At 60.6% G+C, this 26,786-nt stretch overlaps 2 protein-coding genes across 6 annotated transcripts in view; both read left to right on the top strand.

The window, feature by feature from the left end:
* Positions 1–4,619: 4,619 nt before the first annotated feature.
* Positions 4,620–15,146, top strand: DENND6B (DENN domain containing 6B). Of its 3 annotated transcripts, none has more exons than XM_030320990.1 (20): positions 4,711–4,872; positions 9,327–9,365; positions 9,439–9,481; positions 9,963–10,075; positions 10,591–10,671; positions 11,318–11,423; positions 11,543–11,622; positions 11,709–11,771; positions 11,993–12,048; positions 12,539–12,661; positions 12,767–12,862; positions 12,961–13,055; positions 13,202–13,267; positions 13,584–13,648; positions 13,745–13,834; positions 13,910–13,963; positions 14,288–14,397; positions 14,498–14,600; positions 14,699–14,776; positions 14,857–15,146. In XM_030320990.1, exons 1-20 carry the CDS (start codon positions 4,711–4,713, stop codon positions 14,977–14,979), a joined length of 1,746 nt encoding a protein of 581 aa, XP_030176850.1. In that variant the 3' UTR covers positions 14,980–15,146. The 3 variants fall into 3 exon arrangements, with proteins under 3 accessions (XP_030176852.1, XP_030176850.1, XP_030176851.1); XM_030320991.1 differs by having other exon boundaries at positions 14,702–14,776; positions 14,857–14,979; XM_030320992.1 differs by lacking the exon at positions 9,327–9,365 and having other exon boundaries at positions 4,620–4,872.
* Positions 15,147–18,408: 3,262 nt separating this feature from the next.
* The window catches only part of PLXNB2 (plexin B2), a 28,610-nt gene continuing 20,232 nt past the window's right edge, over positions 18,409–26,786 (top strand). For 2 of the 3 annotated variants that reach the window (XM_030320988.2, XM_032594061.1), the window contains exon 1: positions 18,409–18,481. The gene's annotated coding sequence lies outside the window, so the exon portion shown is untranslated. Of the gene's footprint in view, positions 18,482–25,204; positions 25,278–26,786 lie in introns of those variants that run through there. The other variant, XM_030320989.2, reaches the window with a different exon arrangement.

Below are 26,786 nucleotides of genomic sequence, written 5' to 3'. Positions count from 1 at the left end.
GCCATACAGCCCAATATTTTCCCTTCTAGGCATTTACCTAAGGGTGTGTCCACACAAAGATTTTTACACAAATGCACACAGTAGCATTACTTACAACGGGCAAAAATGGGAAACGATCCAAATGTCCATCAATTGTTGAGTGGACTGAAAGATGCCATATATCCAGATAATGGAATACTATTCATAAGAAGGAACAAACTGCTGACACAGGCAACGACATGGATAGACCCCAAAAATATGATGTTAAGTGCAAGAAACCAGACAGAAAAGACTACATATTATATGGATTCGTTTGTCATTGCTGCTATAACAAATCGCCACAAACTTAGTGGCTTGAAACCACACATATTTACTATCTTATAGTTCTGGAAGTCAGAAACTTGAAACGAGTCTGAAATGAGGCTTAAATCAAGGTGTCAGCCGTACTGTGTTCCTTCTGGAGGCTCTAGGGGAGAATCTGTTTCTTTGAATGTTTCAGCTTCTAGAAGCTGCCTACATTCCTTGACTCATGGTCCCTTCCTCTGTCTTTTGTTGTTGTTGTTGTTTATTTATTTACTTTTGAGAGAAAGAGAGAGCACGTGAGAGGGAGACAGAGAATCCAAAGCAGGCCCCAAGCTGTCAGTGCAGGGTCCAATGCAGGGCTCGAACTCACGAACTGACCTGAGCCGAAGTCAGTGACTTAACTGACTGAGCCACCTTGGTGCCCCTACCTTCTTCTATCTTTAAAGCCAGCAGTGAGGCATTTTCCAATTTCTCTCTTATCACATTGCCTTCTCTGACTCAGATCCTCTTGCTTCTCTTAAAAGGACTCTTACAGGGGTGCCTGGGTGGCTCAGTCGGTTAAACGTCCGACGTCAGCTCAGGTCATGATCTCACAATCTGTGAGCTCCAGTCCCACATTGGGCTCTGTGCTGACAACCTGGAGCCTAGAGCCTACCTTGGATTCTGTGTCTCCTTCCCTCTCTGCCCCTCCCCTGCTCATGCTCTGTCTCTCTCTGTCTCAAAAATAAATAAAAACATCAAAAAAAATTTTTTAATAAACAAATAAAAGGACTCTTACAATGGGTCCACTTAGGTAATCCAGGACAACCTCCCTATCTCAAGACCCTTAATTAATTTTTTAAAGGTTTATTTATTTTTGAGAGACAGGGAGAGAGAGACAGAGAGAGACAGAGAGAGCACATGTGCGCACAAGTGGGGGAGGAACAGAGAGGGAGGATCGGAAACAGGCTCCAGGCTCTGAGCTGTCAGCACAGAGCCCAACAGGGGGCTCGAACCCAGGAACCGCAAGATCATGACCTGAGCCACAGTTGGTTGCTCAACCGACTGAGCCACCCAGGCACCCCTCAAGATCCTTAATTTAAACACACTTGGAGAGTCCCTTCTACCTCATGTAAGGTAAAATATTCACAGGTTCCAAGGGTTAGAATATGAACATCTTTGAGGGTAACTATTCAGCCTGCTACATGGTATGTTGCATTTATATAGAAATTTTGAGAAAAGGTCAATTTGCAGAGAAAAAATGCAGATCAGTAGGTACCTGGACCTCTGGACCTGAAGAGAGAGTGGGGATTGGCTGTGAACCGGCACAGAGGAACTTTTTTGAAGTACCATATTTCATTGATTGTAAAATACACATTTTGGGGGGCACCTGGGTGGCTCAGTTGGTTCAGCGTCTGAATTTGGCTCAGGTCATGATCTCGAGGTTCGTGGGTTTAAGCCCCACATCGGGCTCACTGATTCCAGTGCAGACCCTGCTTGGGGTACTCTGTCCCCTTCCCTCTCCCCCTCCCCTGCTTGCATTCTCCCTCTCTCTCAAAAATAAACATTTTAAAAAATGCACTTTTTTTCACAATATAACACCTGAAATCAAAATACATCTTACAATTGATGACAGGCAATAAGAACATGAAAAAAATGCTCAACACCATTATCAGAGACATTCAAATTAAAACCACAATTAGATATGACTACCCACCCACTAGACTAACTAAAATTTAGAAGACTGATAATATCAGATGTTGGCAAGGATATGCACCAAACAGGAAGACATTGTTGTTGAATTTTAAAAATATATGGTTGATTTTGGAAAAGTTCTGGCTGTTTCTTTAAAAAGGTAAACAGGGGCACCTGGGTTGAGCTTCTGACGCTTGATTTTGGTTCAGGTCATGATCCCAGTATGGTGGGATCAAGTCCCGCATCGGGCGTTGTGCTGAGCATGAAGGCTGATTGAGATTCTCTCTCTCTCCCTCTGCTCCTTTCTCCCATGCTCTTCCTCTCTCTAAAAATTAAAAACGAAAAGGTAAATAAAAATCTTTGTGACTATGCTATGACTTAGCAATTCAGTTCCTAGGTATTCGGCTGGGAGAAATGAAAATGTACTTCCACAAAATATCTTGTACAGGGATCTTCACAGCAGTTTCATTTATCACAACCCAAAACTGGAAAGAGACCGGCTGCCCATCAGCAGGATAATGAATAAACAAACTGTGGCATATTCACAAAATAGAAGCATACACAGCTGTAAGAAGGGGTGAGCTCATGAAATATACCACAAAATTGATGAATCTCAAAAACATGGTGAGTGAAGGAAGCCAGACACACAAAATTTCATACTGTATGATTCCATTTTTATGAAGTTCTAGAACAGGGTCACTCATGGTGCAAAGAATCAGAATAACGGAGAGTGGTTGTTCAGAGTGACTGGAAAGAGGCATGCGGGAACTGAGGTGATGGTAATGTTCCTTCCGTATCTCGCTAGTTCTTTGGGTTACTGGTTCTGCCCATGTAAGATTCATGCATTTCATTATATATAAATTCCCCCCCCCAAAAAGAAAAAAAAAAAACCTAAAGATTACTAGTTAATAATACACATACTGAAGTATTTAGGGGTGAAAGCATTGATGTCTATAACTGTCTTTTAAAAGTAAAAATATGGGGCACCTGGTGGCTCAGTCAGTTAAGCGTCTGACTTCGGCTCAGGTCATGATCTCATGGTTCATGAGTTCAAGCCCCACGTAGGGCTTTGTGCTGACAGCTCAGAGCCTAGAGCCTGCTTCAGATTCTGTGTCTCCCTCTCTCTCTCTCTCTGTTCCTCCTCTGCTCGCACTCTCTCTCTCTCTCTCTCTCTCAAAAAGTAAATAAAGATTGAAAAAATTTTTTTAAATAAATAAATAAAAGTAAAAATAAGATGCATTGATGGATGGGGACAGGTAAGGACAAATGTAGATATAGGATAAAACGGATATAAGAAGATATTAACTATTGATGTAGATTCTAGGTTGTAGGTAAAAGGATGGTCTTTGTACAGTTCATCTATCTTTTATGTATTTTTTAATATTTCGTAATAGAATGTTTGAAAACATTTGATTGCACATCACTGTGTAAATAGTTTATCTTGGTGACTTATAAAATAGCATCTTAAACTCAATGACACATGATAATTGTAAAGGATAATTGTGTGGCTCATCAAGTATCCCTGTCCTTCATTTTCCCTGCAGTTAGGTTGTATCCATGTGACTAACTTTGGCCCTAGGACTGTGAATAAAATGATGCACACGTCACTTGTTGACCAAGGTGTTTAACAACTAATGGGCCTCATCAATCTCTTTTCCGCTGCCGGTGACCTCAGAGGCATGTATTCTGGAGGTTTAATGAAGGAGAGCCCCCCAGCTCTCCCACCAGTCCAGGCACGCGTGAAAAAGCCACTGGGGACTTGGAGGTTGTTACTCCAGCCTAGGCTAGCTTAGCCTAACTTTGGAGCGGATTTTCATACAACTCGAATGTACACGGCCAGTCTTATCAGTTATTGTCCTTACTCCAAACTCGCCCTTGGGTGAGGGGACTCTGCAGCCACATTTCAGGAGGCCACATTTCTGCAGGCAAGGCTCGGCCAACAGGGGACGCCAGAGGGACACGGGAGGCCAGAGAGGGAGAGGCGACCTGCCCGCTCAACCTCACTTCTCCCCCGTGGCAGAAAATGAAAAGGCACAGGTGGCTCGAATTACATGTTACAGGCGTTATCTGGTTTCGACAGACAGGCCTGAGTGAGCGTGCAAGGTAGCCCACGAGGGTTACAGAAATATTTGGGAGCGCCGGACCCTAGAGGCGATAGACACGGGCGTAGGCGCAGTCCGCACGCAGGTAACAGCTATGCTCCAGTGTCCGGACGCAAAGCCAGGACGTGACACCTCTGCAGGACCCCACACCTCGAGGCGACCCCAGGGAGGAGACCAGGAATCTCTAGAGAATGTTACAACTAGACTGGAATTCGTGTCCGACGGGTGGTAGGAAGTCAGCAACTACACAATTTGGACGTGAACGCCGGCCGCGTAGGCCCCCGCCCCACACCCACCTCCAGCTCCCTCAGCGCGCTGGCAGCGCCCCCCGGAAACCGCGGCGCCCCCGGAAGCCCCGACCCCAGCCTGGGGTCTACAGCCCTCCCCGGAAGTTCCTCCTCCTGGCTAGGGCCGCTCTGGCCCGCGCGGGCCCTTCTCGCTGGTGGACTCGGCGTCGCCCCGCCACACGACGCTCCTCCGGCCGCCAAGGGTGCGGAGGCCGCGGCAGGGCCCCTCTAGCCCGCGGCGGCCGCTCGACTGCTCTGCGGCGCTCTCCCTTCCTGCGCCCAGGCCGCCGCCTTCGAGCAGTTCCCCCGGCAACGTCTCCGAGCCGTTCCCCCGGCAACGCTCTGCAGGCGCAGTCCCGGCCGCCATGGACTCGCTGTCGGGCGCTGGGCCTCGCCGGGCTCGCGGCCGCTTGGGCGAGGCGTCCCCTGGAGCGCGGGCTGCGGCGGCGCCCTGGGCGCGCTTCTCGGCCTGGCTGGAGTGCGTGTGCGTGGTCACCTTCGACCTGGAGCTAGGCCAGGCGCTGGAGGTGAGCGGGGCGGGGGGCCGGGCGGCGGGGCGGGCCTTCCTCTGTCGCCGCCGGCTGACTAGGGCCCGGCCATCGCCCCCAGGCGGCCTGAGCACTGCCCGCGCGAGAGGTACTGTCGGGCCCACCCCCCAGGTGGCCTCTTCTTCTTCTGAAGCCCCGCACCTGTCACCTCCTGGAAGGTGCCCCACCCCCGCTCCCGGCAAAAGCAGAAAAAAAAAAAAAAAAGGCAAATTGCCAAGACTTCCCATTGCGGTGCAGGAGAGAGGGGCCCCGCACTTGGGGAAACCAAGGCTCTTTCCCATAAAAATCTGTCCCGTCTTTCCCCTTTCCACCACTAGCCCTGATACCTTCCCTCCGCATTTGTTCCAGCCAGAATCCCAGGGGCCAACAAGGATTTGAAGTGCGTTGCCTCTGGTGCCGTCACCCCCTTCTAATTGTCCTTCAAAGTCCAACCTTTGTGGCTTCTCCTGCTTGAAATCCGTCCACACCTCCTTGTTCGCTTACGGTCAGACCCGGACCCCTTGAAGTCACGTTGCAACCACACTAGTCATCTTTCTGTTCGCCAGCCGCACCCACCTCACCGGGCCTGGGCGTCCCCACTGCCTGCACCCCCTCCTCCCCACCTCAAACAGCTTCTCTTCCTCCACCTATAGATGAAAATGTGGTCTCCTCGGGGAGGGGAGGCCTTCCGCAGGCCTGTCACAATGGTCATTGCTCTGAAAGCGGTGACCCACACCAGGGAGCTGAGCAGTGCAGGGGCGTCGCCAGGTTGTCAGAGAGCCTGACAGGTAGTTGCCAAGATGAGGCTCAGCAGCCATCCTTGGGGAAGCCAGCGAAGGCATGTTTTCTCAGCCTTTGCTGAATTCCGAGAGCCTGCGGGGAACCCGAGTCTTCTAAACACAAAGGGCCTGCCCTTCCTGAGACCTTTTTGGATCCCAGTGCAGTGCCCAGGTCTCTGTGGAGACCCCACCCCCACCAGGCAGGCATTACTGTGATAGCCCCATTTGACCGAGGGACCTGAGCTCAGAGGTGAGGTGAGGTGATCTGCCCAGTGTTACAGAGCCCACACTCATGCTGTTGCCCAAATTGTTCCCCATAAAATCACAAGAAAAGGCGTTCTTACGTAAGTTTTTCTAGAACTTAACCGTTTAATTTTTTTTTTCAACGTTTATTTTTTTGGGGGGGCAGAGAGAGACAGAGCATGAACGGGGGAGGGGCAGAGAGAGAGGGAAACACAGAATCGGAAACAGGCTCCAGGCTCTGAGCCATCAGCCCAGAGCCCGACGCGGGGCTCGAACTCACGGACTGCGAGATCGTGACCTGGCTGAAGTCAGACGCTTAACCGACTGCGCCACCCAGGCGCCCCAGAACTTAACCGTTTAGAAAGCTAATTCTAAGCAAGTACCATTAAAGGCTCTGTGTGCCTGGGCTTCTGAGCCTTTGGTGAGGCTACACAGCTCTGGGAGGGGATGTTGGGGACCCAGAGCCCCTCGAAATCATCAAGTCTCTGCACGAATCGGGCTGTCACTCTTATCAGTGCAGCCACAGTCTTTATCAGGTCTGCCTCTTGATCAGGGGTCATTTCAGCTGGATCTTCCGGCTTTTGAGGATGTCTTGGACTGCCTGAGCACCGAAAACACCCCGGCTCTGTGCTTGGCGCTGGGATGTGGACAGAACAGCCAGAGGCTGCCTTCCAGGAGCTCCTGGCCCACAGAAACCCCATGGACAAGTGCAGCTCAGAGGAAGGCGTAGGGCTTGGCCAAATCTTGGAGGGTGAGAAGGAGGCAGCCAGGCAGGGGAGAAGGGGCTGTTTCAGGTAACCCCTCCCTCAAAAAACCAGCAAGAACAAAGGCAAGGAGTTGTCCACTCACTCATCCGATAAACCCAAGTACTAAGTGGCTGCCGCCAGCCAGGCCCTGCAGCACCGGGGCTGGACACGGGGAACACTGGCTTAAGTGAGAAGACAAGGCCCTGCCCCCCGGAGTTCACGTTCTGTGCTAGAGACACAGACAGTAAGTGGACAGGACACCCGCAGACACACAATACGGGGAGGGGGTTCCAAGCAGATGGGTGCACTGAAGCCTGTGGGTGAGGCAGGAGTCCCACTTGAGAGGAAGGCAGGCAGGGCCTAGTGGGGGGGGGGGGGATGAGAACATGCGGATCAGCCAAGGAGAGGGCCTGGCTCTGCCCTGGATGCCCAACTTCGGCTGGAGGCCCAGAGAGCTCCTCTCCGCTGTGGTGTTGACGTCCTTCCCGGACAGAGCTCCTGCACAGTCTCAGGACCCTTTCTAGTCAAAAGTCATCGAGGATCCCAAAAAGCTTTTTGTATTGGCGACACCTATCAGCGTTTACCAGAAGTTAAAACTGAGAAAATTTTAAAATACTTAATTAAGCTATTGTAAAAAACAAAACCAAATGAAAAACAAATACTGTATGTGTTAATATAAATATTTTCATGAAAACAGCCATATTTTGCAAAACAAAATTTAGTGAAAGGAGTGGCATCATTGACACTTCTACAAACCTTTTTAATACCTGGCCAGAGAGAAGGCAGCCGGCTTCCCGCATGGGTTCTGCTGTGCGTGCCGTGACGGTGTGCGTTACAACCTCTGGAAGCATCAGTGCATGTGTGAGGGTACAGCTTGGGCCTCAGAGTCCTGAGGCACCTGGGCATTCTCAAGGGACACTTCACGTCTGTCTTCCTCGGGGAAGACTGCGTCCCAGGAGCAGCAGCTGTGCTGACTGTCTCGGGCAGAGAGGACAAGGCCCTCGTGGGCCTACGGGGATGGGGTCCTCAGGCAGCACGACTCCTTGCTTCCTGCCTTTCTCTGAGGGTCTACTCCACTTCTTCCCCCATCGAGGCGTGGCTCAGTTTGGCCTTCCCTCTGGTCTCCATTCTCAGGAGAGACTGCACCAGGCCATAAACGTGTGCTCTCACCAATTTTTCCAGTGGGGTCCGTGGACGTAGATGCAGAGGCCAAGGTGGCCTGCTTAGATGCTGCAAGACTCCTGATTCAGACCCCTGGTCTCAGTGCAGAGGGTCCATTGCCCCAGCTGCCAGGCACCTGCCTTTCCTTGGCCTTGACACACATGAGGGCTTGGCCTGAGTGGTCCTGTGGCCCTGCCCCTCCGAGCCCTCCCAAGGTTCCTCCGTGGGTCCAGTGCCATAGACAAAATGCCCTTCGATCTTATTGCCTCCTTAGCTGACATGTCCTTGAAGTTGCCACACGACCTGCCTGTTCTGTTATCCCTCAAACATGTGTTTTCACACACGTCATAAATACTGTATCTGGTGAGGGTATAGTCCCTGCCGGGGCCAGGAGACCAAAGTATCTGGGACATGGTCCCTGTCCTCAGGACACTTGGTGTGCAGCAGAGGAGACAAAATGGGAGCACAGCAGCAAGCCCGAGCGTAAAAGGACAAGAAGCTACGTCATTCCGACAGTGCAAACCCCAGAACCTGGCGCTTTGGTCTGGGGCCTCAGGGAACACCCCAGGAAAAGTCTCAGCTTAAACCCAACTCCTCCTCAGTGTTAGAGTTTGGGGGACAGAGCAAGGGGCCCATGCACACAGGCCCTTGGCTCCTGGCCCATTGTAGACTCCCAGCACTGCCTCTTCCTGACAGCACAAGCCAGGGCAGCAGCAAGGCCCACGGTACGCCCGCTCCCCAGAAGTCCCCTTGAGGCCCACTGAGGGTGAGGGCTGTGGGGCTCCTTGCCATTTTGGTCCCCGACAACGAAACCCATTCTGGCCACGGGCCTGTGCATGGAGTTGCTGAGCCTGAGAGCCAAGCCTCAGCCCCCTGCCCCTCTGGGGCGTGGCCTGCCTCCTAGATCACTAAGGGCCTGCTTCTGACATGGCTGGGGCCCACGGTGTTCTCCTGGGGCTCTCGCTCCAGGTGGGGCACAAGCCAGAAGCTCCTGGATCCCAGAACGGCAGAGGTTGGGGTGAAAGCACTCAAGGTGCTGTTGACAGGCAGGGATGCCGCTGTCTCGGATGACCCCTGAATCGAAACCAGGAGATGAGGTTGACAAGTCCCGTGTAGGGGAGCAAGTCTGGGGATGGTACAGCCCAAGACTCTGGCTGAGTAGAGGGGTTCAGGAGGTGGAGAGCAGGAGGGGCAGGGGCCAGCAAGCAGGGCCATGTAATCACACTCCAGAAGGAAGAGGAGGCCACGGGGGCTCTGAAAACCACCTTCTGAAGCTGTGGGGGCAGACCTTGGAGATGGTGGAGGCAGGGGGGCCAACCACAGTCTGCATGAGGGGTCTGAGGAGGGAGTTGGGGAGCTTGCCCAGGTGTGGCGGCCAAGGCAGGGGAAGGATAGTGTGGTCTTGTGCTGAGAAGGGCCCGGAGGGAGCCCAGGGAAGAGGAGGAGGGGGCAAGGGACACACTCCTGCCAACCAGCATGGCACTGCCTGCCCAGCCGATGTTACCCGGTGCTTGTGTCCCTGCAGCTGGTGTACCCCAGTGACTTCCGGCTCACGGACAAGGAGGTGGGTCCTGGCCTGTTGGGAACGGATGTGGCCCTGCACTGAGCCAGGCCTCACCGGGTTTCCTGTGTTTCAGAAAAGCAGCATCTGCTACCTGTCTTTTCCCGACTCCCACTCAGGTAGGCAGCCCCAGCTGGGATGTCAGCTCTGGGGCTGGCGGGAAACAGGAAGGAGGTGGGAGGTGAGGCTGTCCCAGAGCCCCACCAGCCCCACTCCTGTCTCTACACTGCCTCAGTGGTGGTCACGTTCCCAGATTCTCGTGGAAAGAAGGGTCTCTGGGCAGAGGGATCGGCGGATCTGGTGCCCTTTACTTCAACACAGCGGCCACCAGGACCTGGGACCTGGCCTTTGCTCTTGTCCAGGCAGGCCTGTTTTTCTGTCCCAGGCAAGCTGACTGGGCCCCACACCAGAGTGTCCCAGTATCCCACCTGTGCTAGTTGACAGCACGGATGCTTTGGGGCTGTCCCTGGTGCTTCTGTGTGCTGTGTTTATTGTGAAACTCTCAGGGGCATGAATTAGGACACAGCCTTCCTGGCAAGCTGGGCTTTCGTCTCTGGTTCCACCCTGACACAGTCTGGTGGGGGCTGCCTCCCTTCCCAGGCTGCCTCGGAGACACTCAGTTCAGCTTCCGCATCCGGCAGTGTGGTGGGCAGAGGAGCCCCTGGCACGCGGAAGACAGACACTACAACAGTGGGGCTCCCGTGTCCTTGCAAGTGAGTGTGGCTGCCTCTCCCCACAGGGCAAGGTGGGGCTGGTGTGAGCAGCCCCTGTAGGGCACCTGGGCTCTGTGTGGGAGGACAGGCACTGGCCAGGCCCAGCCAGTAGGCTTTCCAAGCGCCACCAGCCCCTCTGCGCCTGCAGCACAGGCGCCCCCACCTCCTCTGGCTGTCAAGTCCTGCCAGAGTTGTTTCATCATCCTGGCCTCTGCTGGGGTTAGGCTCACTCTCCCGGGGACTCTCCAGGGTCCCTGGAGCTTTTCGGTGCATTGTGTGTGCGGCAGGGCGTGGCCCAGTGTGTGGAGGCCAAGGTAAGCCTCCGGTGCACCCAGGCCCCGGAGCTGCAGGGACCGCCGTGTTTGCAGGGACCTTCTCTGCAGAGGTGTCACCCACCTTCTGAGCCCAGGACTCTCCTGGCCGGGGAGAGCTGTAGCAGCCTTGGCAGGGAGTTGGGTGGGCGGGACGGAGCGTGGGCAGTGGGCTCAGCCTGGCTGACACTGCTCCCCTTCCAGAGGGAGCCGGCACACTACTTTGGTTACGTGTACTTCAGGCAGGTGAAGGACAGCTCCGTGAAGAGGGGCTACTTCCAGAAGGTGAGCCACCTGGCTGCTCGGGGGTGGTGCTGCTATAAGGCAGGGCTGGTGGCCATCAGGACAGATGGACCAACAGGCTGGGGGTCCTGACCCTCCAGTAGTGCCCACTCCTCCTGCAGCCCCCAGCCACTTGGCACGGGGCAGAGCTCACTGCCCTGGGCCACCTAGGCCGCCCCACCTGGGGGCAAGGGGTGGGGGATGGGTGCCGCTGTACCCAGCTCTCCTGCTGGCCTTTTGGGGCATGGGCTCTGCTGCTTGCTCCTCGCTGCTGACTGGGGGAGGGGCCCTCGCCACGCTTTCAAGATTAGGAGAACTTCCACCTTGAACTCAGACACCATAAGCAAAAGCTGCTTGCCTCCTGGGACGATCACCCCAGAAATCTTGGCCACGTACATTTTCCCGAGAAGGCCCAGGGTCCAGCCCCACTCTGCTGTCGCCTGAGGTTTCCCTGTCTCGTCAGAGGCAGGCTTTGGGTTTTCTCCTAATAAGCCTGGGGTCCAAGTTGGGCCATTTCTGGGGACAGGTGTCCTGTGGGGTTTGTGGGATGTACTGCCCCGGGCAGACTCTGGCTGAGCCAGGCCTCAGGGGTCCCTGCAGACTCCTGAGTGGCTGGGATTCCATCTCACCGGCCCGGCGCGCCCTGCAGTCTCTGGTGCTGGTATCCCGCCTGCCCTTCGTCCGGCTGTTCCAGGCGCTGCTGGGCCTCATTGCCCCTGAGTACTTCGACAGGCTGGCACCGTGCCTGGAAGCGGGTGAGTGGCTGTCAGGTCCTGCCAGAGTGGTTTCATCATCCTGGCCGTAGCCCCCAGTGGCTTCAACAGGCACCTGCTGCTTGGGGCAGGCTCCTGACGCTGGCCGCCTGTGTCCACAGTGTGCAGTGAGATTGACCAGTGGCCCGCCCCCACGCCTGGGCAGACCCTGAAGCTGCCTGTCATGGGAGTAGTCCTCCAGGTGAGACTGGCTGGCGGGGCTGGGAAGGCCGCAGGTTCATGGGGACACCCACTCCCAGCTGGCGTCTGTTCCTGTTGTTCCCCCAGGTTCGCATCCCGTCCAGGGTGGACAAGCCAGAATACAGTCCTCCAAAGCAGTGCAGCCATGAGGTAGGGGTGCCGCTCCTGGGCCCGGGGCCTCACACCTGCCTCAAACCTCCCACCTCCTCAGGCCTCCCCGCCCCACTTGTTAGGGGCCCTGTGGGGGTGGGGGTGGGGGTGCAGGGCAGGGGCCACGGCCCCCAGCGCTCTCCTGGGGTGAGGGGTGCTGCTTGCGGCTTTGGGGATGCCAGCCTTGCCCTCGGCCTCACCCTGCCCGCCCCTCGTCTCAGAGTCTGCTGCCCACCCCAGTGGTCCTTGCCAGTGTCCACGAACTGGACCTGTTCAGGTGAGCCCGGCAGGCTGCCGCCTGCTACCTGAATACATGGGGAGGGGTCCCCCGAGGTAGAGCCTGTGCAGGGCGGGGGCCGCCTCTCAGGAAGGAACCCTTGGCCGGTTCCACGAGGGACAATTATACAGAAGAAGAGCCCAGGGTCCCGGTGCCTCTACCTAGAGGAGGTGGGCACGGTGGGCAGGAAGGTTCCAGAGGTCAGGTGCAGGGAGGGAGCAGCTGTGTTGGGAGATACTCGCTGCCTGAGGCTACTCCTCTCCAGGCAGGTCTATGAGGGAGCCAGGCTTTGGAGACTGAGCCGCCCTGCCCAAGAGGCAGTGCAGGGCCAGGCAGGCACGCCGGCGGAGTGGGGGGCGGCCCTAGACGCCCCTCGGCATGGCCTCGTGTCCTCACTGCCTTCCGTCCAGGGCAGTGCCAGGTGTGGGCGGGTCAGGGCTGGCAGGCTCTGTCCCCGCTGGGCTTCCCTGACCGCCCCCGCCCCGCACAGGTGTTTCCAGCCGGTGCTGACCCACGTGCAGACTCTGTGGGAGCTCATGCTCCTGGGGGAGCCCCTGCTGGTCCTGGCGCCCTCACCCGCCATGGCCTCCGACCTGGTGCTGGCTCTGATCAGGTATGCCGGGCGGCACAGGGCGGGGCTGGCCGGGGCACTGGACCGGCCCCTGCCGTGTTTACCGGCCCTGCCACGCTCCCCCCCCCCCCCCCCGCTGCCCCACAGCTGCCTGCAGCCCCTCAAGTTCTGCTGTGACTACCGCCCCTATTTCACCATCCATGACAGCGAGTTCAAGGAGTTCACCACACGCACGCAGGCCCCGTGAGTCCCCCGTCTGTGCCCTGTCCCCAGCCTGCCGTATTCCACCTCCCTGGGCCTGCCTCTGCCTCTTCTCTCTCTCTCTTCTCTCCTCTCTCTAGACCAAACGTGGTCCTGGGAGTCACAAACCCTTTCTTTATCAAAACACTCCAGCACTGGCCCCACATCCTCCGTGTTGGGGAGCCCAAGATGTCGGGTGAGGCTGGCCTGTCCTCTGCCCAGGGGACCTGGGGAGGTGGGGTGAGGGGCTCAGAGGCCCACCCGGAGGGGAGCCTCAAGGGCCCTGAGCCTGTGAGCGGCAGAGCTGCGGCACTGAGGCCCAGCCACCGCCGTGTTTCGTAGGGGATCTTCCTAAGCAGGTCAAGCTGAAAAAGCCCTCTAGGCTGAAGACCCTGGACACCAAGCCAGGTGTGTGCCCTTGGCGGGACCCTCCTCTCCTCCAGAACCCAGGCAGTAGGCTCTGAGTTCTCGGGGAGCCTTCTCTGCTTCACAGGGCTGGAGAGGGGAATAGATGTGCAGGTGCATCCAGAGGGGGTAGGGCTGTGGGGGGTGGGAGGGGGCCCTTTGGCTGGGGGCCACTTCTGCCCTCCCGAAGGCTTAGGACTGTGGGGGGAGGCCCGGCTCTGCCCTCCCTAGGAGGTGGGGCTGTGGGGGGGTGCCCCCCCCCCGCCCTTGGGAGGGGGTGGGGGCAGTGGGGATGGGGCCAGCTCTGCTCTCCTGCCAGGCCTCTACACGGCTTACTCCGCCCACCTCCACCGAGACAAGGCGCTGCTGAAGCGGCTGCTCAAGGTACAGGCTGGGGGGGGGGGGGGGGGCGGGGCTCGGGGGTGGGGAAGTGTGAAGCTCTGCCTTGGATTCGAGCCCACGCCTCCCCCGCTCCCTTAGGGCCTGCAGAAGAAGAGGCCGTGGGACACACAGACGGCATCGCTGAGGCGGCACCTCCTAGAGCTCACCCACAGCTTCATCATCCCCCTGGTGAGGCCCAGGGCAGGAGGGGGAGGGGAGCGGAGGGCCGCGGCCCTGGTTCACTCCCCTCCCCTTCCCTGCCAGGAGCACTACATGGCCAGCCTCATGCCCCTGAAGAAGAGCATCACACCTTGGAAGGTTCGGGTCCAGGTGGCATCTGGGGAGGGTCCGGGAGGGAGGTAAGGGAGGAGGTCATGGGTATGCAGGAGCCCCCAGGGCTCCAGGCTGTCCCCACACATGCCAGACGTCCCTCAGAGGACAGAAGAACGGGGCCCACCCCGGAGGGGCTCGAGGCCCTCCTCTCTGAGAAGGGCCATCCTAGGATCTGTCCCGGGAAGGGTGGGGTCTGGGGGTCCTCACGTGGCTGAGGAGTATGGCAGCGAAGGGTCCTGGCCAGCCGAGGTGCGGGGCCTGTGAGGCTGCGTCCCCCACCTCCCCGCGCTCACCAGGTCCCTGTCTCAGACTCCTCCCCAGATCCGCCCCTTCCGCCAGGATGACTTCCTGCGCAGCCTGGAGCACGCAGGGCCCCAGCTCACCTGCATTCTCAAGGGCGACTGGCTGGGCCTGTACAGGTGGGTGGATGGCAGGTGGCCTGAGGCCCCTGCAGTGGTCGGTGTAGGCCCTGCCCTCACCCAGAGTCAGTCCACGGCTGCTGTATCTCATCCCCCACAGGCGGTTTTTCAAGTCCCCCCACTTTGATGGCTGGTACCGGCAGCGGCACAGAGAGATGGCCCATAAGCTGGAGGCCTTGCACCTTGAAGCTATCTGTGAGGCGGTAAGTGGGGGAGCTGGGGCTGGGGGAGGAAGTGGGGGTGTGCAGGCCCCCGGGCAGGGGGCGGGCCCTGGTGATGGCTGGCTCCGTCTTATTCCCAGCAGAACATTGAGACCTGGATGAAGGACAAGTCTGAAGTGGAGGTCGTGGACCTAGTCCTGAAGCTTCGGGAGAAGCTGGTGAGATGCCTCCCGGCCCTGTCCAGCCTCTGCCAGCCGGATGTGGAGTCACCTGCCCCTGACCACCACTGCCCCTGCAGGTGCAGGCACAAGGCCACCAGCTCCCGGTGAAGGAGGCGACGCTTCAGCGGGCACAGCTGTACATCGAGACAGCCATCGGCTCTTTGCCCAAGGACCTGCAGGCTGTCCTGTGCCCCCCCTAGGACAGAGCCAAAGGGCAAGGTCCAGGGATCTGGGTCTGGCCCAGCTTCCTCATCCTCAGTGAGAGGTGGTCCCAACCAAGCGCGAGCTCCCTGCTGCTGCTCCCCAGCCTTGGCCTCCTGTCAGCACCACTGTTGTTCCAGCAGTAAAGGTGGCATTTGGACCCACAGCCTGGCCCCTGACTATTGGCGGATCACATGCTGGCCAGAGCCTCACCTCCCCCTGGGTCCCACCTGCCCTCTGCAGGGCCTGAGGGCTGGGAGGCGGAGCTGGCTGGGAGCCCTCACTGCTCTGGGCACATGGCTACCCGCCCCCTGCGGTGCCCACCTGCCCAAGCCCTGCAGGCCCTGTCCTCCGGCCCCACCAGGCTGCCCAGCCCGAGACGGAAGGAGGCAGCTGTTAGGCAGACCCCTCTTCTCATGCAGCCACCCACCCATCCTGTGGGGGAGGGGGATACCTCGCTGTGGTCACTGGCTTGGGATGGGCAAAGGCCTGTTTGCAGGGGTGGAGCTCTGCCCTGTAGTCTGCTGGGAGGCTGCCAGGGGGGTCTGGGGCATCGTCCTGGATATCACTCTTGGCATACCCGACTGGGCACCCTCTCTGCTCCGCCCAGTGCTGCTTCCTGGCTGACAGGCCCTCGAGCTATGTCCCCTGTGTCCATCCACCCCCACGTGCAGCATGAGGGGTCCTGGACTCAAGCCTCACCGGGTCCTCTCGGCCAGAGCCCTGCTGCCGCAGCCTCGGAGCACCAGGCTGCTTGGCAAGGCACAGAAGGCCCAGAGGTGCGACACGGTAGAGTGCCGGGCCCTTCAATGCCCGGTGCTGGCCGGTCCCGGCGCTGCCCTGGCTTAGCGCAGGTGACGGTGCTGTCGGCCAGCGGGTGGGTGGGCGTGAGGTGTGGACCGAGCGCCGTGGGCCGGCAGGTAAGTCTCCCGACCTCCCGACTTCATCCGAGAGGTGAGGCTGTGTGGGCGCCTGGCTGGCCTTGGCCACCTCCCTGCACGGTGAGTGGGCGTGGGCTGGGCGAGCTGTTCCCCTTCCGCGTGCCTGTAGATCGAGTACTCACTGACCACTGCGCCCCTTCTGTGCTGGGCTTGGCAGAGTCACCAGATGACAGTGGCCGCTGGTCTCAGAAATGTTGGTGTCGACTTGTGCAGCCCTGACTGGCCTAGGACAGCCTGTCACTGCCGCCATTCTGCAGGCAGCTGAGCCCAGTCTGGCACAGGGTCCAAGGACACGGCTGTGAATTAAGCAGAACGGAATAGAGCCGGGCGGAGGCACAGATCCACTTTTGCAGGACCGGGCTGGAGCTGCGGGTCAGAGGCCCTCCATTGGCCCCAAATGCCACTCTGGCCTCCCTGCCCTGGCTGTCAGCCTGGAGGGGAAGCCTCCTTATCCAGGATGTGGTGTTCAAGGGGGTCTGCAAAGACACCAACACCTTCTTTGTGACTGGCTCTCTGGTGTGCCAGCTAGGGACAGGGCCAGTCCTGGGCCTGGGCCCCCAGAGGGCCATGGCTTCAAGGTGTGTGGGTGGCTTGGGAAGTTGACCTGGGCCCCTCTCTCGGCTGTGACCCCAACTGTGAGGGGTATGCTCCAAGCATCACTCTAGCTTGTGCTTGCCATGCTGGGGGCCTGGGAAGCACAGGCTGCAGGGAAGGGGCTGGGAGGGCCTTCTCAAAGCCCCCAGTGACCTCCCGGATGGCCCAACCAGGTTCTCCCAATTCCCTGAGCCCTCCCGTGTGGTGGAGGCCCCGTGGCTGTCCCTCATAGTTCATCCCAAGGACCACTGTGGGCAGGAGCTCTGGGGAGGGACTCCCGGAAGGCTGGGCGATGCAGCCCAGGGCGGAGAGTCCAAGGCTGAAGCGTGGAGGTGTGAGGACGCATCTCTCCTGGAGCCACGAAGGGGGTCCCTCTTCCTTGTAGCCTGACCTCTGGGCACAGTACAGCCTTGGTGGGGGGGGGGGGGCCTCTGGGGTGTTTTGGTTGGTCAGCGAGGGCTCTTGAGGTTGGAAGGCTGTGTGTGGTGGCTGTGGGGACGCCAGTCAGCCACACCAGGGACAGGAAGGACGGTCATCACCCCCCAGCTTCCTGTGCTTTATTTAAAGATTCCCTTTTAGTCTGGGATAGTGGCCTTCCCACATTTTTGGTATTAAAATGTTCTTCTGTGACCATGCTTGTCTTTTAACTTCCTTTTTTGATAAAAAGTTGACATCCTTGTCAGACCCTAGTAATTTTAGGGTCCTCTGCAGTGGGGATTGGGTAAGCCAGGGTATGAATGCAGTTCAGGGCCAAAGGAGAGAAGGTTTGGCCTGGCTGGCTGGGGGTGGAGGGCGGCTGAGATGCTGAAAGAACAGGACATTCTTCTAATGGCTCTTAATGGCTTCATCTCGTTGGGGGAGTTCTTGATCACTGGGGGCAGGTCTGGGGGTGGGGGGAGCTGAAGGGGAGGAGATGCTTGAGGGTGTGTGGAGGTGCCGGAGGAAGTGAACAGGAGCAAGTGAACAGTGCGAGGAGGAGCTGGGGCAGGGAGGGGGCATGCTGGTGTAGGAGTGTGGGTTAGGGTTTGGGAAATGTCCCCATCTCTTCCCTGGGTCCCCAACTGCTGCCCAGCACACGCCATCCAGTGGTGGGAGACCGCACGTATCTCAAGTCCAGGCACTGAAAGTCCTGATGCTGGGCCTGGATACAGGTCTCCAAAGACCCTCTGGAAGTAGGTGAGGAGGGAGAAGGGCCGCTGGGGGCTGATGCCGAGTCGGGAGGCTGCTCCCAGCAGGCGCGCTCCTCCCCTGAGACACTGGGGGGCTGAGGCTCCAGGGACCTGGTCAAGGCGCAGGCCTCCCCGCCCCCCGGGGAGAGCAGGGGTGTGGCCGGCCCGACCCCCATCTGAGGTGACGGTACTAGTGCCGAACCTGCTTCGGAGCCAACCGAGAGGGGTTCAGACGTGTCGGGTGGCTCGGAGCGCTCCCCTGGCGCTGAGGCCTGAGCTCCCGAGTGAACCCGGGCGCTCCCAGGGTGGTGCCAGGCGGGGGGTGGGGGGCGCACTCTGCCTGCAGTGAACCGGGGCTCGAACGCTGCCTAACATACCCTGCGCTGCGGCGCACTCGCTGCGGGCGCGGGTACGGGGTACGGGGTACTCGCGGCGAGGGCGGGGGGGCGGGGGGCGGGGGGCGGGGCCCTCCCTCCTCCTCCCTCCTCCTCCCTCCTCCTCCCTCCTCCTCCCTCCTCCTCCCTCCTCCTTCCCCCCTTCCCGCCCCTCTCTCCTCCCCTTGCCCTCGTCCTCCTCCCCGCCCCTCCCTCCTCCCCCTCCTCCGCCTCCTCCCTGTCCCTCTTCCACCCCGCTCTCCCCGCCCTCCCCCTCTCCCCGTCGGGGGCGGGGCCGCTGCTCCCGCGCGCTCCGGCCCCTCCTCGGCCACACAAAGGCCCGTCTCCATGGCAGCCGCGCGGGCCGGAGCGCAGCGCCGATCGCGGCCCGGGCGCCATCGAGCCTCGGCGGCGGACGTGCAGGTATCGCGGTGGGGGTAAGGGCCCACGGTGCGCCCGCGCGGGTCGGGGGGCTTCGCCGTTAGCGCCGCCCTGTCCCAGCCTGCGCGCCCTGGGCGCGGGGACCCGGGGCAGCTGCGGCTCCGCGGAGGGCGATCGGGCCTCGGCCGCCGTCCGTGTGTCCTCGGCTCTTCCAGGTGGCCGGGGAGGCCCGCGGCGCCGGGGGCGAGCGTGCTTGGCCCGGCCGAGGGCCCCCAGCCGGGCGCCGCGCCCTCTGGACCTCTCGGACCCTTTCTGGTTCCGGACCCTCCCTCCCCGCCCAGGCCTCCCACCTCTCCAGCCACTGAGATCCATGGGCAGGGCTGCAGTTGTCCCTGTTGTGCAAGAGCTCGGGACCCCCAGCCACCCGCCCCCACCCCGGCAGCAGTTCCGGGGTGTCTCAGCCCAGGCTTCCCCAGGGGAGTGACTGGCAGTCAGGGCTTGGCTGCCCGCCCCCGCCCCCCAACCTTTCCCCACACACCCGCTGGGGCTGCTTTTGAGGAGGGCTTCGGCTGGGACCACCCTGTGAGCCCCCTGGTCTGTGCTTGGCCCCCGGCAAGAAGGTTGGGAGCAAGCGTTCTGTCTTGGGACTAAGGGCAGCTTAGCACCGACCCGGGGTACCTGACGAGTCCTGGTGGCCCTGGGCCTGCTTGCGTCTCCACAGGGCCTGCTAAGGCCGCTCCTGGTGTGCTTGACTGGAATAGTGTTTATTACTGAGAAAATCTCAGACTGGGGGGGGGGGGGGGAAGCATACCCAGTCCCTGGGCCCTCCCCTCACCCTCTGACCCTACATTTCTGCTGCTTCCTCCTGCGGGAAGCCCTCCTGGATGGGCTTCTCCCCACCCCTCTGTGCTCAGGCTGATTGGCAGATTTCTGGGGTCCCTGAGCTCAAGGGCCCCGGAGTTTCCTGCCACGTCACGAAGGCTTCTCTTCCCAGCAACTTGGAAAAGGAAGGAAGGGGTCCATCTGTCCCCTCTGCCTGTGGCAGTGGACAGGACGGGGGCGGGGGCGTGAAGCAGGGCCCCAAAGCTAGTGGAATATCCTGGACCTTGGAGGATTTTCTAGCGCATGCCTGCTGTGGGAGAGCTCTCTCTGCCATGTCAAACTTAAGCCCCTGTGCCCTCCCCAAACCCAGGGCTGGGCCCTGTGAGAGCGGAGCGGTGCAGGTCGGCCCATGCCCGGATGTTACCCTGGCGTGTCCGGGAGAGGCCGTCTGAGAGTCTGAAAGTTGGACAGCTAGCACGAGCGGCCATCCCTCTGCCCTGAGGAGAGGGTCCCTAGGAGGGAAGGTCAAGCATTGGCCTGGCTGGGCCTGCTGGCTATTTTTTGTAGCATGTCAGCTTTCAGGAATTCCCAGAGGAGATTGAGGACAAACAGGTGGTCTCCACAGATGTGAACCTACCACCTCTTCCCACCGTGTCCCTGTGGGTGCCCACCTTGGTCTAAGGGGTGGGCCCCTCAAGGAGGGCCTGAGGTTTGGCCAGGGGTTCCTTGCCCCAGGAGGGGAGGGAGGTTACCGAGAAAAACAAGGGTTTGGAATGTGAGCCCCCCCTCCCCCGCCGGCTGCCTGCCAAGAAGGAATTATTTTGGATTATCCAGCCGTGTCCAGCCACCCAAGGGGGGAGGCCGAAGCCCTGCCGAGGGATCCACTTCCGGGGCTGAGGGTTGAGAGCCCTGGGAGGGAGGGACGGGCTAGTCTGGGCAGCTCCACCGCCTCCTGAGGCTGCTCAGACCGGTCGGGGGCGGGGTGGGAGGGGATGCGTCACCCTCGGGTTGGAGATTGCAGGCCCTGCCTAGCCAGCCTGGAGCCGACCCAGGCCCCTCCGAGGGAGGCCACAGGGCGGGAGGAGCCCCAGATCCTGTCCTCAAGGGCTTGGGGGAGGGGCCCAGCCGGGGGTCCCCCTTCAGCCCCAGAAGGCTTCGCACCGTGGCCTGAAGGCCTCTGAGGCCACTCTCCAGAGCTGGGTTCAGGGACACACCTTGGGTTACTCACACCTGGTGCTTCCCAGGGATGACCAGGAGCAGGTAGGGGCGTGACTTAGGCTGCTTAGGGTGCTGCACAGGGGTCTTCTCCGGCTGGCCCTCAGGCCACCTCCCTGTCCCCGCCCCCCAAGACCCGCTGACCAGCCGCTGACTGATGCACAGCCCCCTCGAAGCCCTTCTGACAGCCCAGCCTGCAGGTGAGGGGTTCCCCAGGTGAAGAGATACGAGCCATTCATGAGTGAGGAGCTGTCTGGGGCGCTGCCTCTGCTGTGTGGGCCCCCTGGCTCTGTGCCTGAGTGTGCCCACAAGCCCTGTGCTCAGCAGCCCCTGTGGGGACCCCATTGGAGACACAGAGCTGGCAGCTTGGGCACAGAGCAGGAAGCCCAGGGTCCTGGCCCTAGCCCAGGCAAGTGGGGCAGAAGAGATTGGGTTGGAAAGCACTGGGGTGGGCTGGCAGCCTGGGGAGGGGTCCATATGGCATATGCCTATCTTTCCCAAGAGGGCACGGTTGCAGGCACTTGAGCCATCCCAAGACCAAAACCACTCTGGGAACATGGCATCCTGTCCCCTGCCTTGTCCCCACATCCTGGGGCCAGAGCCAATGATCCCCCTGGGACGTTGGGTGTGGGTGTGGGTGTGGGTGCACCGGGGGAGAGGCTGTGGGTTCCAGCACCCTCCCGTTTCGCCCCTTCTCAGATCTGAGCAGGGCCACGCTGAGGTGTGATGCCCTCTGCCACTGAGGGCTGTCTCCCGGTCACTTGCCTCAGTCCTTGCTGCAGCAACAGGTGCTCGTGGGCGGGGACATAAGCTTTTCTCCCCTGTCCGAGGAGGCTCCTGTGTCCAGAGCCTGCCTTGGACTCGGGTCTGGTCCGGGTAAGGCTGGGGACCAGAGGGTGGAGGAGGAGGTGAGCGGATCAGACCTCCTGGAACCGAAGCCCACGTGTGACCAGTTGGGGGGGGGGCCCCGCAGTGTCCCTCCAGCCCCAGCCTCTGAAGTAGTCGCAGGTTCATTGGGGCGGGTTCCTTGCTGAGGGTGGGGGCTGGGCAGAGTCCCTGCACCGGAGCCTAGTGGGAGTTTGTGTTTGGGGTGGGGCTGTGGGGTGGGGTGGGGTGGGGCCAGCCTGCAGCTAATTGTCTTTGGACTCAAATTACAGGCTGAGAGGGCGGGATCAGTGGCCTGTAATTGACTGGTGGGGGAGGGGGGGCACCTGTGGGGGGGCCCTGCACCAGTGCTTCCCTTTTCTCTCCGCGGTCCCTTGCACTCCCTTCCCCTCCATGGGTTCACGTCTGACAGGCTCTGCTTCTCTCTGCCCAGTGGTAGGAGGACCTCGGCCCCTTCAGCTCCCCGGGCAAGAACCCTGCCCTGTCCTGGCCTCCCCTGGCGGCCCCTGAACCAGGCCAGCGCACAGCTCACCCTGCCTCATCTCGGCCAGAGCATTTGAAGGGCTGGGCCTGGCCTCTGCTGCCCTGCCTCCAGGTCCCACCCAAGTGGGTCTGCGTTCTTCTGCTCTGTGGTCGATTCACACTCTTGTGACAATGACTGGACCTGGGCTCTGGAGGGAGCCTGGCGCAGCCACGGTCGGCAACGGGGGCCGTTTGTGGGGACACCCCCAGGGCAGGCCCGGACCTGGAGCTGGGCTTCTCTTTCCCACTTTGTTACTCTCTGTGGTCTCCCCACCCAACCTTTCAGGCACAGAGACTGGATCACTCACCGCTGCCTCCCGCTGTGGCTGGGGGCTAGTCCACCCGAGCGCCTGGTATGTCAGTGTGCTGGGCACAGGAGGGTCTCACCCTGGGCTGGGATCGGGGACATCTGGGCGCAGGGCCTGGCTCAGTGCCCACATCCTTGTCCTCAGATGACATGATGCCCACCAGTTCCCCATCCTTGTGCTAGGCGGGTCCTGGCCCGGGTGCTGTGGGGAAGGAGAGGGAAGCCTTGTGGGTGCAGCCTGGGTTCTGGCCTTAGCTCTGCCATCAGCGTGGCCCTGGACACATCACTTTCTGGTGCAGGGACCAAACCCCCGGCCCCTCCTCAGGAAAAGCAAGAGAGAGAATCAGGGTTGATGTCGGTCTTCCAGGAGGCCACCTGTGTCAACAGAGCAGCCGGGCAGGGGTGTTGGCCTTCTCCTCTGGCCTGTGTCCCCTGAGCCAGCATGCCACCTACGTAGACCCTGGGCCTTACTGGGGGGGGGGGGGGTGTACTGGCTCCCCTCCCGGCATACCAGCCCCAAGCTGAGGCAGTTCTGGGGTCCTGAAAGGCCATAGCAGGCAGCATGGGTGACAGGGGAAGAGGGTGTTCTCCCTGCTGGGAGGAAGTATGCTGGGCAGAGGTCTGGTGCAAGGGAGCCTGTGGCACTTGTGTGGTTCAGAGGCCGCGAGGGGGCAGTTGGACAGCATGGGGGTGACCTGGGTGGTATGGGGGCCCGGCTATAAAGCGGTGGGTTTGAAGGCCAGTAAGAGGTCGGGGCTCTGGGCCGCATGTGGATTCTAGCCCTTTCTGTGTACGGGGCTGCCCCCACCTTTCCTGCACATGGTCCCACCCTGGAGGCCAGCTCTAGGCCTGCCCAGCTCTGCCAGCCCTCTTGGCCCCTCTGGGCATCCTGGGCTAAGCCAGTGCTGGGCCTGCCCAAGACCCTTCCCACACACAGCCTCTCACAGCCCAAGAGCCCAGGTCTGGGGAACTTCCCACGGGCTCTTTGTCCCGGGGATGCTGTGTGGGTGTTGGGGAAGGACCCCTGCTGGCATCACAGACGTGTGTGCCTGCACATGTGTGGTCACGTGTGTGAGCGGTGGCTGGTTTGCCGGCTTGGCACAGTGCCCCAGGCTAATTGTGGGGTTCCGTAAGTGATAGAGGAGGCGGGGCTGGGGTGACCGCCGAGGCGCTGACAGACTGATGGGGAGATTATAGGCCTTGCTTGCTCCTCACTTGCTCAGGCCCTCACCCGTCCGCCCCCCACGCCCACTCCCGCCTCCTGCGCGCGGCCCAGGAAGGGGGCTCTGGGTGGGGGCTGGTCCTGGGCCATGTGCAGCTGCCGTGAGCCTCAGGCTGTCGTGGCCTGCAGCATCCAGTCAGCTGTGAGGTGAGCCTGCAGAGGGGAGATGGTGAGGCAGGCAGGCAGGGAGGTGCTGGTGTGCAGGGAGGCCGAACATGAGAACCAGTGGTTCTCGCCTGCCACTGAGGCCCAAGTGCCCACAGGACTGCCCTTAGCCTCTCCTAGCTTGGATGTGGGGGGCTCGGGGACTCAGCTACGGGGGCCCCTTCCGCAGCTGTCTGAACTGCTCTTACCTGGGTGGTGGCCGGAGGCCCTGCACCCTCAGCTGGCCCCTGCCCATCTCTCACCCCCGCGTCGTCTCCCTCAATTAGACCATAGGCTACCCACTGGGGAGGTTATCTCAGGACCTAAGGGCCAGGCCCATCCTTGTCATCTATTTAAGTATTGACTGAGGCCACTGTGCCGACTCGTTCCTGGGTCCCCGGCACACAGGAAGCTGTCAGGGGCTTTGGGCTGAGCAGATGGGACAGGCCAGTGGGCCCAGGTTGGGGTTTCCCAGGAGCACAGGGATGTGAGTGGAGGGTGTTGAGCTGTGGAGCGTTCTGATGCAGAACTGCCGTGCAGAGGAGGAACCTGGGGGTGAGGCCAGAGTGAGGAGACCTGTGTGGGGCCCAAGCACGTCCTGGTGTGACACAGTGGTGGATAGGACCCAGGAGGGGTGGTTAGGGTGGAAGGGACAGGTCTTACAGCAGCGGTGGGGGCAGCGGGTGGCCAGCATCAGAACCTAACAAATCCTACCTCTGTCCCAGGAGGCCACTGCCTGCAGGCAGGGTCCCTGCAGGATAATTTATCTTACTGTGTTCTCGGCCGTTTCTTTCCCTTTCTTTCTTTCTTTCTCTCTCTTTCTTTCGAGAGGCAGAGAGAGAGAGAGAGAATCCCATGCAGGCTCCATGCTGTCAGCACAGAGCCCGATATGGGGCTCAAACTCAGAACTGTGAGATCGTGACTGGAGCCGAAATCAAGAGTCCAACTCAGCTTAGCCGACTGAGCCACCCAGGCGCCCCCCCCAGGGTTAGGCAGTGAGTGGGACGGAAGAGTGGCCTGATTGCCAGCAGCATGTGGACCCGGGTGTACGTGGGCACCCACAAGGGGCAGACAGGGAGGGGCTGGAGCACACACTCCCGGGCTTGGTTGGGCCAGCTCATGAGGCACCTGAGGGCGAGGGCTAGATGCAGATACCCTGGTGACAGTGACCTCAGGTCTCAGGCGGGGTTGCTGAGAGAAGACTTGCGTGCACTCAGGCGGACACAGCATCAGAAGCTTGAGTGGCAGGCTTGCGGGGGAGCACCGTGGGGTCACAAGGGGCTGGGGTTTCCCTGGGCACACTCTCCTTAGATTGAGTTTGGGGCCTGTGACAGCTCACTGCCACCAGCCAGGGCTGACTTCATGCTGGGACCCAGAGTCCAGACTTCAGGATGCTAACTAGTCCCCCCAACGAGGCCGAGGCCGGGTTTGGGCAACCTGGCCCCACAGTCTAGGCAGGTGGGAGGGACCTGGGGGAGCAGGGGTCCTGTGGGAGGCTCTGGTGGCGCTGACGCAAGTCTCAGGCTGCGACGTCAATCTGTCCCTAGGGCCCCGCCCCGCCCCACCCCTGCCCTAGGTGCTTGTGTTGGGAGAGCTCAGCCTTCGGCGGGGTCGGGGTCATGCCAGCTGCCGCTGGGGCCCAGGTGGTGCGTGGCCGGCCGGCAGCGAAGGGGGTGGCCGAGCCCTGGGACCGACCCGCTGGGCCCGGAGGACTAAAGCAGGTAATGGGCAGTCGAGCGCGGGGCCGAGCCTGGCGCCAGGTGAGCGCTCGGTGGCGACGGTTCCCTGTGCCCACGTGACCGCCGCCGCTGTCATTGTTACTGGAGGTCGGGCTCCGACCCGCCGGCGCGCCTTGGGGTCCCCGGTGAGGCGCGTGGGGCGGGGGGGCGGCGCCGAGGTCGCCCCTGGCCGGCACCGGGGCCCGGCTCGTCCTCCGCCGCGTCCCCGGGTACCCGCCCCGCGCCCTCCGCTCTCTGCACCCGGCTGGGTCCCGCGGGAACGCGGCCGGGGCGGCCCCCACCCCCCTAGCGGAACTCTGACCCGGGTCACCAAGGGGAGGGGGGGGCTGGGCGCGCGGGACCGAGGGGAACCGACCCCTCCCAGGCAGGAGCGCCCCCCTCCCCCCCCCCCAATCGCGCCCCTCCCTCGCGCTTGTTTTGAAAACAGCCGAGGCTCGGATTTGCCGGCGATTTGCCGGCGTTTCGGCCTGTTTTGTTTCCTCTGATTTGTTTAACGCTCCCGGCTAATTGCAGATTTGCATTTTCGTCGGGAGAGTTGAGGCCCGGTCCCCTGGCTGCCAGCTGCCCGGCGGGGGAGGGGCGACTCCCTGGCTTCTCACGTGGCGCCTGGCCGCCTGGAGGCTGGCTCCCAGCCCAAGGTGGGGGGGCTGCCAGGGGCCTCCGCTCACGGTCGCTGGGGTGGGGTGAGACGCGTCTGTCCCCACCTGGCCCTGCGCCTTCCCCCGAATCATCCCTTTTTCTGTGTCTGCCTGCACCTTAGTCCTCGTCTTGGTCCCTGGGCACCTCTTCTGCCCCCTGTCCCTTCCCACCCCATCCGGGTTCTCTTCCTGAACTACAGGCTGGCTGGCTTGGCCGAAGACAGCCTCCACGCTGGACCCAACTTCACCGGCCCGGATGCTTGTTATTGGTTTGATTTTAGCATTAAGAGATCACTCAGTCTGTATTTACTAGAGAATAGCGACCTGGAAAGAACCCCCACCTCTGGCGCATACCCCAGGCAGAGGCTTCCCTCGGGTGGGGGGGGGGGGGGAGGGCCAGAGAGGCCCCAGCCCCCGGGCCTAGTCTGGAGCCAGGCCTCTGCCCTGCCTCGGTGGGGGTGCATTTCTGTCCCTGCCGGGGGCCTGGTGGCCCTGGGTTAGAGGAAGCTGGAGCCTGAAGACAGACAGTACAGGGACCCATCTGGGAGGGGACCACTGCTTCCCGCTCAGGCTGAGGTGTGGAGGACAGGTGGGGGCTCCCTGGGCAGCGCCTGTCTCCTGCCCCTGCAGGGCATCTGTGTTTTCAGCCCCCCACTCTGGGATGCCTCCGCCTGCCCGGTTCCCTGGGCTCAGGCCCACAGGTGCCTACCTGGCCAGCTCCTGTGCTCAGATTTGCTCAGGGAAGGCCCATCAATGGAGACCCATAGACCTTAGGGATGAGTGAGTGACCTGCAGGGTCAGGGTGGGTGTCTCAAGACTCTGAGGGAGGGGTAGGAGTGTTCTGGGTGGGCTG

This window comes from Lynx canadensis, chromosome B4 (assembly GCF_007474595.2).
Source record: "Lynx canadensis isolate LIC74 chromosome B4, mLynCan4.pri.v2, whole genome shotgun sequence".
Classification (NCBI taxonomy): Eukaryota; Metazoa; Chordata; class Mammalia; order Carnivora; family Felidae; genus Lynx; species Lynx canadensis.
The sequence above is the reverse complement of the archived record's forward strand: the minus strand, read 5'-3'. Positions and strand labels throughout refer to the sequence as shown.

Coding starts and splice junctions, on each gene's coding strand:
- DENND6B (XM_030320990.1), top strand. CDS start 4,711: ATGGACTCGCTGTCGGGCGCTGGGCCTCGCCGGGCTCGCGGCCGCTTG. Junction 10,076..10,590: donor GGGCTCCCGTGTCCTTGCAA/GTGAGTGTGGCT, acceptor CTCCCCTTCCAG/AGGGAGCCGGCACACTACTT. Junction 13,835..13,909: donor ACAGCTTCATCATCCCCCTG/GTGAGGCCCAGG, acceptor CTTCCCTGCCAG/GAGCACTACATGGCCAGCCT.